Consider the following 14,530-nt stretch of genomic DNA (forward strand, 5'->3'; position numbering starts at 1 on the left):
CATCTACACAGTCCTGACATAATATGTACTGCGTTGAGGCAATGCATCAAATCATATAACACAACTACCTGTCTATAACGACCACTTTGGCCGTTGATCTTGGGTGGTCGTTATAGACAGGTTTGACTGTATGTTCATTTCCTTTCACTTAAAAAAGAAATATGCCTGAGCCAAGGTTAATTCAGAACATTACAAATTAAAAAAAAAAAATTTAACAAGAAGAGGTCAAATAAAACAAAAATCATAAAAGCCATCTTTTCAAAGAGCTAAAACAGAGACAACCATACACACAATAGTGTCATGACCCAAAACAGTAGTATGTATAGACTGTCATGTACTATACTCTAGAATTAGGGCTTTGTTTGTTCCTTGTTTTAATTTGCCAATCAAAAGAGCATAATCCTGGGACAAGAAAAGGTCATTTCCATATTATAAAATATAAACAGTCCATTTTTTTTTTCTTCTTTGTAAATTTTCTCCATATTGCCAAACCGAGACAGTCCCGATTTTATCAGGACAGTTGGCCGCTATGTAATATATAGTCGAAGTAACACTTTAAAAGCCTTTCGATAATGCAGAATATCTCAGGTCTCCGTAACATCAACTTTATCAAAGTTAAAGCAAAAATTAACATGAAATGGAAGAGAGCAAAGTAAAAAAAAAAACAAAAAAAAAAAAAACAAGAAAAAACAACCCAAATTACAATGAAGACAACCTTATCACACAAAGGGCACATGAATACATTGAAATGTTTGAACTTTGGCTCTAGTTACCCACAAAACATAAGCTTGGTCACAACATTTTAGTTTTCTCACCTTCTTCAAGTATATAGTTCTATAGGGAATGAGATAAGCGTCCCTTGATTGGACGTCACCGGAGGAGAAGTTATTTGTAAACAAACCAACTACAAGCCAAGCGCTCAAATACAAAATTTATTATTCAGATTTCTGTACAAAAATGCATGACGTTGATTATGATATGCATTTTTGTACAGAAATATGAATAATACATTTTGTATTTGGAGGGCTTGACTTGTAGTTGGTTTGTTTACAAATAACTTCTCCCCAGTGACGTCCAATCAAGGGACGCTACTCTTCCACTAATCTCATTCCCTATATTCCATGATTGCTTTAAGTATATTTGCTATAATTGCTATATACTATTTCAGAATGTGAGTTTTAATTATAGAGTAAACTCAACACTAGTATATACTTGTGTGACCATTACGTAACCTGCTAAGTCTATCGTATGGTTGTGTCAATTGTATTAAAAACGTAATCCCCAACAGATTCCATGTGTTGAGTAATACGTATGCATAATTAATTATAATTAAAATGTGGTTAAGTATTGTCCCGATCAATATTTGAAATGTTAAAAAGTTAGCTCTTTTCTCTTAATCCTTGATAAATCTCTCTCTCTCTTTCTGTCCCCCTCCCCCCCCTGCTCCACCACTTGCGCTTACAAGAGACCCTATTCTTGGCAACTGTAATCCTCACACAACTATTCGTCCGGTATTTCCACATAGAAATATATTTGGATGATCAAATTCAACAGTGAGGGGCTTACCCTAGCTCACTTAAAAAAAACATGCACAACTATTAGAATAGAATCAGTGCTAATGGTGATAAACAAGGAAAAAGGAGTAAAATTATGAATGGTTTTCTTTATGCCACATGTTTATTTCACCAACCCCCACTTTTAGAGCCATTGAGACGATAAACTACTCTAGCTATCTTCTGGATAGTGGGGAAGCTGCACCACTTTGTTCCACTGCACATCAAATATCTCAAAGCCAAAATTTTAATTGCGGAAAATGTCATTTTTAAAAGGAGGAAATTCCTCCCCTGACACAAAAATCTCGGATTTCCGCGGATCTGAGGAAAACCATCAGCACTGTGAATGACAGGCTACCTTCTTTCATTTTGACCGGAGAACTTGGTGAAAGGAGGCTTGAATTTAAATCTAGAGCTCTGAGTTGTGTGAAAACCAAACAATAAATTTTACTCCTAAAAAAAAAAAGTCCCCAAAATTTCGAATCTAATCAGATGGAGATGTGAAGATCAAACAATATCCATTATTTCTGCTTTTCAATTTTAAATAAATGAAAAAGAAAAGGACTAACTACATAGTAGTAAGCCCTGGCTTTGTTTTGTTTTGTTAGATTCTACATTTCAATTGTTTAGGATATAAAATCAAGTTATTAACAAAGGAATGAGAAATTAAGAAAACAATTTATATGTATTGAAAAAAAAAACACAAAAAAAAAACAAACCCCATTAAAAACAAATAAAACCACAAAACGTTATGTCAGTAACAATATGCCAGCTTTTTTTTTTTGTCTTTTAAACAGGTAGAAATGGTGATCCCAGTTTCTGCATGAACAATGTGTGAGAAAGAGTATTTAAAAATAGGGAGGCTTGGGACAGGACCCTCATTTAAGTTGAAAATTTCATTGCAAATCAACGCCCTCTGATGTACTGTAACTGTAACTGTAACTCCCCTTGGGAATAGAAGCTTTTCTATAACCACCCTATTCCCGTAAACAGCCCCGATTCCTGCATTCATAAGATTAATTTATCCTTTACTTTCCAATTCCTGCACCGTGGGTAACAAATGTACTCATTACTCAAAAGAGCGATTCATCCTTAATATGTCAATTCCTGCACTGTGGGTTAAAATTGTACTCATCACTCATAGGAGCAATTTGTCTCTTATATTCCACTTCCTGCCCTGTGGATAAAATACATCCCGGTCATTCTCATAAAAACAATTTATCCTATATTCCAATTACTGCACTGTGTATTCATCTTACACCTGAGTACGGTGAAAGAATGTGAGTAAAGAGCCTTTTCCCAGGTCTCAACTATGCGCCGAGTGAGACTCAGACCCAGGACCTTCTGATCCAAAAGCGAGTGTCATACCATAAGACCACATAGCAAATCAACACCCAACTATACTATAAACAGACAGAAAAGCTAATTTACACCATACCATTAACAAAATGGGATTACAGAGAAGCTACACCAAACCATAAACAGAATGGGATTACAGAGAAGCTACACCAAACCATAAACAGAATGGGATTACAGAGAAGCTACACCAAACCATAAACAAAATGGGATTACAGAGAAGCTACACCAAACCATAAACAAAATGGGATTACAGAGAAGCTACACCAAACCATAAACAAAATGGGATTACAGAGAAGCTACACCAAACCATAAACGGAATGGGATTACAGAGAAGCTACACCAAACCATAAACAAAATGGGATTACAGAGAAGCTACACCAAACCATAAACAGAATGGGATTACAGAGAAGCTACACCAAACCATAAACAGAATGGGATTACAGAGAAGCTACACCAAACCATAAACAAAATGGGATTACAGAGAAGCTACACCAAACCATAAACAAAATGGGATTACAGAGAAGCTACACCAAACCATAAACAGAATGGGATTACAGAGAAGCTACACCAAACCATAAACAGAATGGGATTACAGAGAAGCTACACCAAACCATAAACAGAATGGGATTACAGAGAAGCTACACCAAACCATAAACAGAATGGACCTATAGAGAAGCTAATTATACTTATGGCAAACATCTCGCACAAGGAACTCAAAAACTAATTTACATTTACGTAAACAATATCAATAATTCTTACTTAACAGTCATGGCTTTTGAGGAATCTGAAACACTTGGGGGAAATTCAATATTGTAGAGCCACAGAACAGGGCTTGTTGTACATAAATATCCCAAAGTACAGAACTAGGGTTGACCAGTCAATAGAAAATAGATACATTTTCATTTCTTAACCACATTTTAGCAATAAATATAAAAATAGCATCCAGGAAATTCCCACTTTGAAATTCAATGAGCAACATGGCCAGTGTGACCTGACTGTTCAATGAAATCCGATTCTATCACGTCCAACGTTCTTGATTGTGATAAGGTAGGCACCAACGAAATATTTATATACATATCAAAAAAAATATTTTTTTTTTTAATCAACAACAATTAATGTCTATGTGGTAAAATTCTTCTCTTTCTCTCGCCCCATCTTTGATCCTATTCTCCACACTGTTTATCCTTTCATGTTCAAGGGCAAATTGCTGCTTTTTTTCATCTCTTCCCGTTTGATGTGAGTATAGGCTAAAACACCTGAAAACAAAACAATGAATAGCAATGTCTTTTAAAAAGCAAATAACAATCATAAAGGGAAAATAAATCTTGGGTGAAAACCCTACAAGTACAAGGTCAAAAACAAATACCAATTCCTCTCTAATTCAAATCTTAAGTTTTCTGTACTTAAAAAAAAAATTTTGTTGAATTATTTTTGTTAAATGTACTAGACTGTGCTATATTGTAAGCTGTTTTGAGATAATACAGTCCACTCTGGATAGTCGCAACACCTTAGGATCAGCGAAAATGTTGCGATTAACCGATGTTGAGTTTCCTGTCCACTATTGCAACATTTTACACATTATAGATGGTAAACTCAAACCAGTTGTTGTAAACATTGTTCTAATTCCACCACAGACTGAGTAATTTGATTGGAATAAAAAATATATGGCAGCCCTGTATAGATTTTGACAAGCAAAATCAGATTTGAGGCAAGCCGACATCTTAAGATTGGATTCACTTTCAGATTTTGTTCTCAACATTTGTAAGAGTCCAAGAGATTAGCTGTGATAAGAGGCAATAAGCTCTCACCAAACCCGTTGGTCACAATGCACAGTTGTCAATCACAAAACAAAGGATATCATCGCTCTGTCTCTCCTCACAACTGTCATCGTCTACCTGATGGCTAAACCATGCCAAGCCCACTCGCCTCATACCTAATGGTCACATATGACCGCACAAACCCGTACTGCAAAGCCCTGCCCTCTTTTGTCTCTAATAGAGTGGTGACACACTACTGTAGCGCTCTCAATTCTTCAACGTGTCATGATTTCACCCCATGATGAAATCTAATCATGAGATTTTGTTTGAATGATTCCTTGAATTTGCCTCCTTTTGAGGTCGCAAATTTGTTGCGATTAACCGGTGACTTTTATATAGAATTAATTCCGTTTCTTGGGAAACGTTGCGATTAACAGAAAGTTGCAATTAACCGGATTGTGATTATCCGGAGTGAACTGTAGTACTGTGGAGCTCTGATATAATGATACATTACCAATGTCTTTATATCATCGTCAAAGAAATAATTATACATACGGTCACAAAAAGAGATATTAAATGTATTTAAGTAACAGCTTCTTATTGATATTGTCTCCAAGATCTTGTATGTGCTAACTAAACGGGAACGATCTTTTCAAGCAAATGAATTTAAAAGTCCCTTTTAGACATGCATACACGATATCTGCAGCAATGAACACAACCAAACAAATCAAATATACATATCGATCATTTTTTTAAAAACCCCCAAAAATTATTAAAGTGTAATCATATCATCTTATTCTGTATATTTTAAAGGAAGACGACCTAACAATAATGACAAAGCCACTATCTTATTCAAATTCCTACCTCCAACAGTTGTAATGATTCCTACCAACTGTAAAGACTGGACCGGGTCTCTAAACAACAAATATCCTCCTAGGAGGGTCATGCAGAATTTTAAATGGCCAATCATGTTATATCTAGATTTAACTGGTTAAGGTGAAATGTTCATAACTTAAACAAATTTAAATAATAAAAAAAAAAAACCCAAACAAAACAACAAACTAATTTCTCAAAGGCATAAAGTCCAACTCTCCTCATCCATTTTCTTTTCTTTGGCCATTGGCTGATGGGAAACTCAACCAAAGGACATTAACGAGGAATCATGGAGACAATTAGGTTAGGCCTAAAAAAAGCCTGAAATCCATTTCTAACAAATTCAAAAAGCCTGAAACTTATTTTGAAATGCAATCTATTGCCTCAAAATGGGATTATGTCGAGGTGATCAGGATGCCGGAAATAAATTAAAATTTATTTTAAAAAGTTGGAAATCTTGCACCCACGAGGAATACAGTGGGGTCTTACATCAACACTTGAGGATTTAGACGATGCGGATGACATTGGACTACTCTCCCACAGATTTCAGGATACATGTCAGAGGAGTGAAAGTTTACCCATGGCAACAAGTTCAATTGGACCAAAAGTAAATAATAAGAAGACTCATATCATGAGTATCAATACCTCAAACAATGATCCAGTGCTCATCGATGGAAATGCTCTGGAAGATATTCAAGAATTTACTTACATGGGCAGCAAACTGACAACAGATGTTGACTGTAAGAAGAGATCAAAACCAGAAAAGTAAGGCAAACCAGGCATTAAACAAGTTTGGAAATCAACAGGATTGTATTCCAGTCCTAAAATTAAGATTATAAAGAGTGATGTCCTGAGCATTTTGCTCTTTGGATCAGAGTGTTGAAAGATCACAGAAAATATCATCCAGAAACCTGAGGCATTCAAAACAAATGTTAAAAATAAAATAAAATTCCCTTTATTCATCCAATATGGGAAATTTATCTCTAGGGTCTATTCCAAGGGAAGACTGAAATAATCCAGGCGTCAGCCGCAGTGGAGTGCCGCAAACTGAGCTAGGGTGAGGCGACTTGCTCAAGGCCACACAGCGCAGCAGCAGGTGATCGAACTCGGTACCTTTCGGGTACGAAGCAAAGACCGTACCGCTGAGCTACGCTGCCTCACGCTGCTGTTTACGAAAAATCTTCAAGATCTCCCAGCCAAATACAATCCCAAATGAGGATCTGAGAGCTAGAGTGGAGGTGGAATCTATGGTGAATCTCATTAAAAGCAGAAGATGGCAATAGTTGGGACATGTCTGTCGTAGACCTGATGAAAAACTGACAAGGAAGGCTTTGTAATGGACACTCCAAGGAAAGAGGAACGAGAAAGCGAGACCGCCCCAAGGAGACCAAACCATAGAAAGAGACCTAAAGCAGTGAGACCTGTCCCCATGGGTGCCAGCAGGAAGAAGTGCTGAAACCTGAAACTAAAATCTCGACACATTGCCAAACCTGAAAATGTTCCTTCTGAAAATGCGGCCTAAACTTTACTCTTATTTCATCACCATTTTTATACCATTATTAAATGACTACACAGCAAACATATTGACACAATGAGGAAATTAATTTGATTTTAAAACCAACTTATTTACATAGTGAAATACTCACAGTGCATTTGTCTCTCTCTAGGGGAGCCAAAGAACAGAGAGAGACAGAGAGTACCAGAGGTACTCCCTCAACATTTTGGAAAAATTTCTCAAAAACACTGAAACCGGAGGTATTTGACTTTGAGATATCGCGAAACCGGAATTCCAGCATGAACCGGAAAACTGGCACCCATGCCTGTCCCTCGAGGTCCCTCAAGAATAGCAACTGACAGGAGATCCCTTGCATCGCCTCAAGGGTCAGCAGGCCTGGGAGGAATGAGTAAGCCCAACTTGTCAAAAGTTTACCCCAATTTCTGAAGTGTTAAACAGACAGCAGCATTGATTGCAAACCTTTCGAGAGGTTGCAATTCTATCACAATACACTTTTCACCTGATCTAACAGATTCCATTCACTCACTGTTAGAGGAAGAGGCGAGTCAGAAAAATAGCCAGACTCCCTTTGTTATGTTTTTTTTAACATTATAAACTTAATATGGACTATTTCATCACACCTTTATTCCAACCTTAGTGTACAAATGAAAAAAAATAATTCTGGATACGAGAATGTACCATGAACTCGAGGAACAGCAGTATGGGCTAAACATCATACTCCGAAGACAAGAGTTTGATTCCCTGCTCTTTGTGTGACCTAGAGCGATCACTTTGCCACTAAGGCTAATGACTGGATTATCCAACTCTTCCCTTGAAGTAGATCCTCCTAAAGACAATTTTAAGAACAGGACATGACAAAAGGAAGGGTGTTTTTTTTTGTTTCTTTTTTTCAAAATGTTAGTAAAATAAATAATCAACATATACAGACATAGACACTTTTGATCAAGTAGGGTTAACACATTGAATAAAAGTGTGTCACAATAAACTTTTTTATTCTTTTTGGAAAAGGATACGTCACTGGTGATGTGTTTCCAATAATCCAAAAGATTGTTAAATTAACACTGAATGCAATACACGCTGAAAAGAATACTGCAGTCTGAAATGGAAAAAAATATTTTTTAAAATTAAAATTCACTCGTATATATTCTCATTTACTTCAGGGAGTTCTTTGTATGATAACAGAGAAAATGATACAGGAGAAAAAATAAAAACATATATAAGATATCTTATGCAGAATTAACTTTCAGAATATTTTGTCATGCTGTTTACTTCCATGTATGTATAATTTACCACGAGCAAGTCATATGAAACAATTTCATTCATTTAATTCATATTATTTTTAAATGAACATTCTTATACATATTACTAGCAGAGTCCCCAGTCAAATCTTGCATTTTTTTTCAAGATCCTCCAATTTTTTTTTCATGACTCTATCTGTAGACCAATCTCTCTCTAAACTGCAAGAAGTTCCATACTTCATTAAATAAAACATCTATTACTATCACCTAAATATGTAGTCTCGTTCCATATCAAACATTAAAACGCAAACACACCTAGATAGATGATATTAAATCAAATTATAATCAGAAAGAAAACAAATTATAACTTGGATCACAAACAGTTAAAACTTGTAGAATAAATTTTGAAAACTATACAAAGCCTTGCTTCAAACGTATACTTATAATTAACATTTTAAATTCTATATGACAGGATATGAATACAATATTACACTTAAATGTCTAAATCACCTGTAAACCATTCAATCACTTATGAGGTCATATTTCTCTGAGTCACTGATAGTTTTGAAAGTTCCAATTCAATACCGTTCAACACTAAAAGACATGATTATATTATGGTTATAATACATAGCAAAATACAATCAAATGTGACTCACTGAGTTGATCTGGTACTATGTCCAAATGAGTCAGATGAAGAGAAATAGGTATAACGTCAAAATTATCAAATTAGAAAGTGTATTCGTTTTTCATCCCCCTTATTTTTCTTATGTTTGAAGTTGAAGAAACAAAATTTTGTCTCCTCTATAAAGGCAATTATGGTGGCTCAAATTTTATAAAGTAAGCTTAAAATTCTAATTTAAACATCAGGCCCCCCCTGACCTAATATCCTTTTGAGAGGATAGGTCACAAATATGATACAAATGACAATACCATGGCTTCAAAGGGCCAGCTGTAAAATACTCCGTGGAAGGCATCGAGAGGCTCAAAGAATGGGATGATGAAGATGAGAAGGAATGCTGACAACGGGGCTTGGTAATAAAGCAGCTGCATGGAATTCACCTGGAGCTCGTGCTGCTTCTCTCCTACCCACTGAGAATGAATAACAAGAATGGGAGAGTTTCCATTAAAATACTTTTTTTTGGGGGTAAAATATGAAAAGAAAGGACGAAAAGGGGCACAAGAAGAAAAACCAACTCGCAATTCCAATATTTAAAATATCCAGTAATAAAGAGTACCTCCTATGCTTACTATAGAGATATCTTCTTCATAACATCCTGTTTGAAATAATATGATTACAAAACAAGAAAAAATTGAGCTTTTATATAGCGCAATATCGACTAAATGTGCTCAAAGCGCTTTACAAGGGGTCCCTGACCAACAGCAACTCGTAACATGTAGAACGAAAAAGATAATGCCAGTTAGGCGATATTACAATTATTTTCTGACAGAGACAACGCTGTCAACGGCCAGGTACTCATTTTACACCTGAGTACAGTGAGAGAATGTGAGTAAAGAGCCTTTTCCAAGGACTCAACTATGCACCGAGCGAGGCTCGAACCCAGGACGTTCCGATCCGAAAGCGAGTGTCACACCACTATACCACATAGCCGCACAATTACATATCACAGTTCCTTCAGCAAGCTTTTTTTGAACATCATGTGTGCTATTTTTATATATGGCGTAACTGCTATTGTCAATAGAGTTTGGAGCGAAGATTGTGGTATCTTCAAGTGTTTTGCATAAAATCTAATTGATCAATTAAAAAAAAAAAATTTAGGCCATAACTGCCAGTTTAGTCAATTTGCCTTCATAAATAGTCAATATGCTAGTTATGAAATAAATGTGGCACAATTTATTGAAAAATTAGACAAGAGAGTAATTTCATGTTACATTCAGAGCTTTCACAATTGGTTATGATTCTGACATTACCTGTTTAGACAATGGCACAAACAACTAAGCCTTGAACTTTTCAGTTGTAAGACACATAAACACTTATTCTTTTTCGACTACTATTTCAAAACATTCTTCTATGAAAACTAATGGCACAAAAAACCCCCCAAAAACATCCCCCCCCCCCCCTCAAACCTCTTAAAAAAATCAAAACAAAAAATAACTTACCACTTGATATAAAGAAGTAATAAAAACGCCTACAGTTGCGTAAAAAATTCCTGTAAAATTGAATTTCACATCATACCAAGAATTTAAACACACCCCAATTGTAATTGGAACCTGTGGAAGAAAAAAAAAGAACAACTGGTAAAAAATGTCACATTGAAACAAAACAAAACAAAACATTTCATTATTTTTTTCAGAGACGAATTTTGGGGATTTAAATGAAGATGTGATAACTATAATGGCGGTGATGGTGGAAGTAGTGATGACGATGATAATAATTTTTCTGGAATAATAAAATACTACCAATATCAGGGAAAATAGCTCGAAACTAGAAGGAATGAGAACAGGAAATTTAGGTAATTTCCTGATAAAATATGAACTGCCAGGTCTGGAAAATATGCACTACTCTCATTTCCTCTTTTTATCATTGGCCATGTCAGTTGGGAAATCATCAACTGTTTACTATCACCTCCACAAATATTTTTTTAGGTGAATTGTTATTATGACGATGTGGTGCAAGCATTCCTTTAAAACAAAGGATATCCTACTTTTTTTTATCAGGCATATTTATAATGGGCAGGGATTTGCCCTTTAATTCTTCTCTTTGTTTTTTCCACTGAATCTGAAGTTTGAATCCAAAAACAACAGTGATTGTTGTTGATTATTTTAGCTCGTCTTCAAATTCCTGAAAAGAATTATAAACATTAAAAACAATTGCAGAGGAATGTAATTCAGACCTATCCACAATGAATGACAACAAATGAATGATTAGAAGAAAGTAACGAATGAGATTGGATATCTGGGAAAGAAATGTGTGCAAATTGAGGCTAGATTAAAATCAACGCATGCACCTAAAGAGTTCTTATTTGACTCTGTGAACATTGATGAACCATCAACTGTGAACAGAAGGACTCAATCACTCAATCACAATCCATGACACTTCCAAAATGAAAAGATTAAATTCTGAATAGAATACTCTAGAAGAGTTGGAGCATGGTCAGGATGAATTAAAAATGAAACCCAATCATTATGCTTTAAAAAAACATATAGAGAGCTGCGCCGGTGTTACCAATACTTAGCTTCTATACCAGGATAAATCATTCGTTTGGACCGAAAAATAAATAAAAAACTTACTGCTTACCGTCAAAAGCAGTTTAGATTTGAAGATGCATTTGTTTTCTATCAAAAAAGATTCGGTAATGGACAATCCTTGATGAATTTCAAAAGTTGTGTTGAAATTATATCCTAATTGTTTTCATGATTAATTCCTCGCGAAATCGTGTGGGTATCGTTTCTGTTATCAAGGTACCGCCTAGCCAGGCAGGGTTGCCAGATCATTTTTGAGTAAGAGACCAAACTAGCTATAGCAAGAGGCCAGATTCCTCGGCAGGAGCCCAAATACCACCAAACCCACCTTAGCCTCGCGAAAACTCTTTAGATTTGTTAAACAATTTAGATAGGATAAGGAAAATTCGTATATATAGAAGCATTAGCAAATGCAATCTGTGGCGTTAGCACGTGTTGCATTTAGATATTTAGATTGCCAAATAAAATAAGTTTTACCGGTACCAGAGTAAAACGATATAACAGGGAAAGTCAGAGGAAGCCAAAAAGTTGGTTACAGGAGGCCAAGTGGCCAAACCAAATTTTGGGAGGCCAAATGGCTTGGGAAAAGGCCAAATTTCTCAAATTTGGCCACCAGGAGGCCAGACTAGCAACCCTGGCCCCAGGTTTTTAAAAAAGTTTATTGGGAAAAAGATACGGAACAAAGTGTCCATAGATAGGTATGCAATTTGGTGCATTAGTGCAGTAAAAAGGCCTTTTTTCTTTTATTCAATAAACTTGACTGCTGGTGGACCCTAGGCCTCTCTACAAGTCCAAGAAATAATACTCACTTTTTCTCTGCTCCAACGAAAATATCTACCCCCTACCGGTCTAATTATTTGTAGCAGACGACAAATTTCTCAAAACGGTCACGTGACACTGTAAAAACAACACAGGAAGTCCATGAAGGCTTATTTACGGCATTTCCTTTGAACCGTGTAAACAACAAAATTTCGTTTTCATTCGACTCAACGGGTCAGATTGGCCGGTATTTTTTAACGAACTAAAGTTCTGAAAAATCAAAATGTTTCTTAGAAAGTTGAAAGATGCTAGTTTTTGAAACAGAGGTAGGTTTAAAAAAAAAATCTTTATATTTTACGTGAATGCATGCTCAAGGCGAGTTGGACGTGCAGCGGAGGTTGGTAGGCCAAAGGCCCACCTCTCTATGTCATAGCTATATCTAAGATCAAGAAGAAGAGATTGTAAACTTACCAATGTTAAAATGACATTTCGTGAAAATGTACGACCATAAAAATAGGTTTGGATGAAAATGATACAAGGTGTTGTCATAGTCTTTATCAATTGATATGTTCCAACTGTATTTGACTCCAAGGAGAGATTAGTGAAAACTACAAATCCACAAAACGATAAAGCAAGTGGCAACATCTGAGTAAAAGGTAAATTTTTCGTCTGAAAAATGTTGGCGTGCTTGCAAATAACAAGCCCAATGGAAGTAACAACAAAGTGGATACAAGTCAATGTGATGTTAGGAAAACTGTAGTGTGTATAGATCCATTTGTTCAACAGGACAATTATGATGGAACTTATTATATTTGCCAAAGCCCCAGTCACTACACGTCTCTCTTTTACTGATGAATCCATTTTCACTTCAGTTTAATTAAGTTTGATGGAGATCTTGATTGATGAAGTATGGCAATCAATCAAATTCAAACTCAAACGTCACCATTCGCCTTCAACTTCCTCAGATTTCATTTCTAAATGGTCTAATCACTTAAAGAAAAAGCCTTGAAAATCCTTTCTGTATAAACGAACACCACATCAAAGAATCACAATGGGTTTTTAAGTGGAATCAAAGATTGTATTAATTACGATGTCAGTTTCTTCAGAAGCCAAGACGTTACCAACTTCTACCGGATGAACACCGGATGTTGTCATTTTATGATTTTCACAGAGTGAAGCAGATTGATGAATAAGACGAGCAACGGCTCTCTCTATTTTGAATTCAATGTTATTCTTGAACTAAATGAAAGACAAATATTTAGTAGGGTCCTAGGTACACATTGTTATTTCGGATTCTTGTAAAAGTTTAACGTTATTTATAAGCCAAATAAGCAGACAAAAAAATAACATCTTTATCCGATTGAAACTTGGATCTGACCTTTCGGAGGTCACATTCATAATAGAGGTCAAACAAGGTGAAACTATGGTTAAATTCAGACCTCCCATAATATCAAGAATTTGATTACTTGCAAAGAACCAAAAAAAAAAAAAACTTGAGCTTTTATATAGAGCAACATCCACTAAACGTGCTCAAAGCACTTTTCAATGTGTCCCTGGTCAACAGCAACAGAACATGTACGAGTAGGACGTGACATAACGCCTGCTAGGCGATATTACAATTTTTCTTTCTTTCCCGACAGAGACAACGATGTCAACGGCCAGGTACTCATTTTACAACTGAATACGATGAGAGAATGTGAGTAAATAGCCTTTTCCAGGGCTCAACTATGCGCCGAGCGAGGCTCGAACCCAGGACCTTCCGATCCGAAAGCGAGTGTCATACCACTAGACTACATAACCGTACTGACCCTCATCTTGGCAAAAACTTTCAAACCCGGGGCCTTGCAAAGTCTTCCTTAAGTGCCAGGTTTGAGAGTTTTTGTCAAGATAAGGGTCATTTTAACCGATCGATATTGAAAGGAAGAGTTTTCTGGCCAAATTTTTAAATACACGTCTTTCCAGATTACGATAGTTAACTGGTTGTGCAGCTGATAATACATTACAATGTAATACCAGTATACGACGATGGGTAACATTTTACACACACACACACACGCACACACACACACACACACACACACACACACACACACACACACACACACATATATATATATATATATATATATATATATATATATATATATATATATATATATATATATATGCCTGTGTTGTAACGTTTTAAGAATGCTATTTTGTGTGTCTTAAGCGCTTTGATCCTGTCATTACCGAGTAAAGCTCTCTCCATTGGTTGCCCATTGAAAAGCGCAC

General features: G+C 35.9%; 1 protein-coding gene across 1 annotated transcript; it reads right to left on the reverse strand.

Moving 5' to 3' along the window:
- Window positions 1–450: 450 nt before the first annotated feature.
- On the reverse strand, window positions 451–13,409 carry LOC144974380 (solute carrier family 35 member E3-like). The gene is made up of 6 exons (XM_078917216.1): window positions 12,728–13,409; window positions 10,415–10,525; window positions 9,227–9,385; window positions 8,072–8,154; window positions 5,534–5,646; window positions 451–4,168 (listed from the first exon to the last, which is right to left on the reverse strand). Exons 1-6 carry the CDS (start codon window positions 13,115–13,117, stop codon window positions 4,092–4,094), a joined length of 933 nt encoding a protein of 310 aa, XP_078773342.1. The 5' UTR covers window positions 13,118–13,409; the 3' UTR covers window positions 451–4,091.
- Between the last annotated feature and the right edge of the window lie 1,121 nt (window positions 13,410–14,530).

This window comes from Berghia stephanieae, chromosome 6, assembly GCF_034508935.2.
Source record: "Berghia stephanieae isolate SIO BIC M18660-M18661 chromosome 6, UCSD_Bste_1.3, whole genome shotgun sequence".
Classification (NCBI taxonomy): Eukaryota; Metazoa; Mollusca; class Gastropoda; order Nudibranchia; family Aeolidiidae; genus Berghia; species Berghia stephanieae.

Bases quoted from the DNA above. Each gene is read 5' to 3' on its own strand.
- LOC144974380 (XM_078917216.1), bottom strand. From the start codon at position 13,117: ATGGATTCATCAGTAAAAGAGAGACGTGTAGTGACTGGGGCTTTGGCA. The intron at 8,155-9,226 runs GTATTGTCATTT...TTTCCATTTCAG, and splicing joins GCTGGCCCTTTGAAGCCATG to ACTGCAGTATTCTTTTCAGC. The intron at 5,647-8,071 runs GTATCCTTTTCC...AGTTAAATCTAG, and splicing joins GGAAACACATCACCAGTGAC to ATATAACATGATTGGCCATT.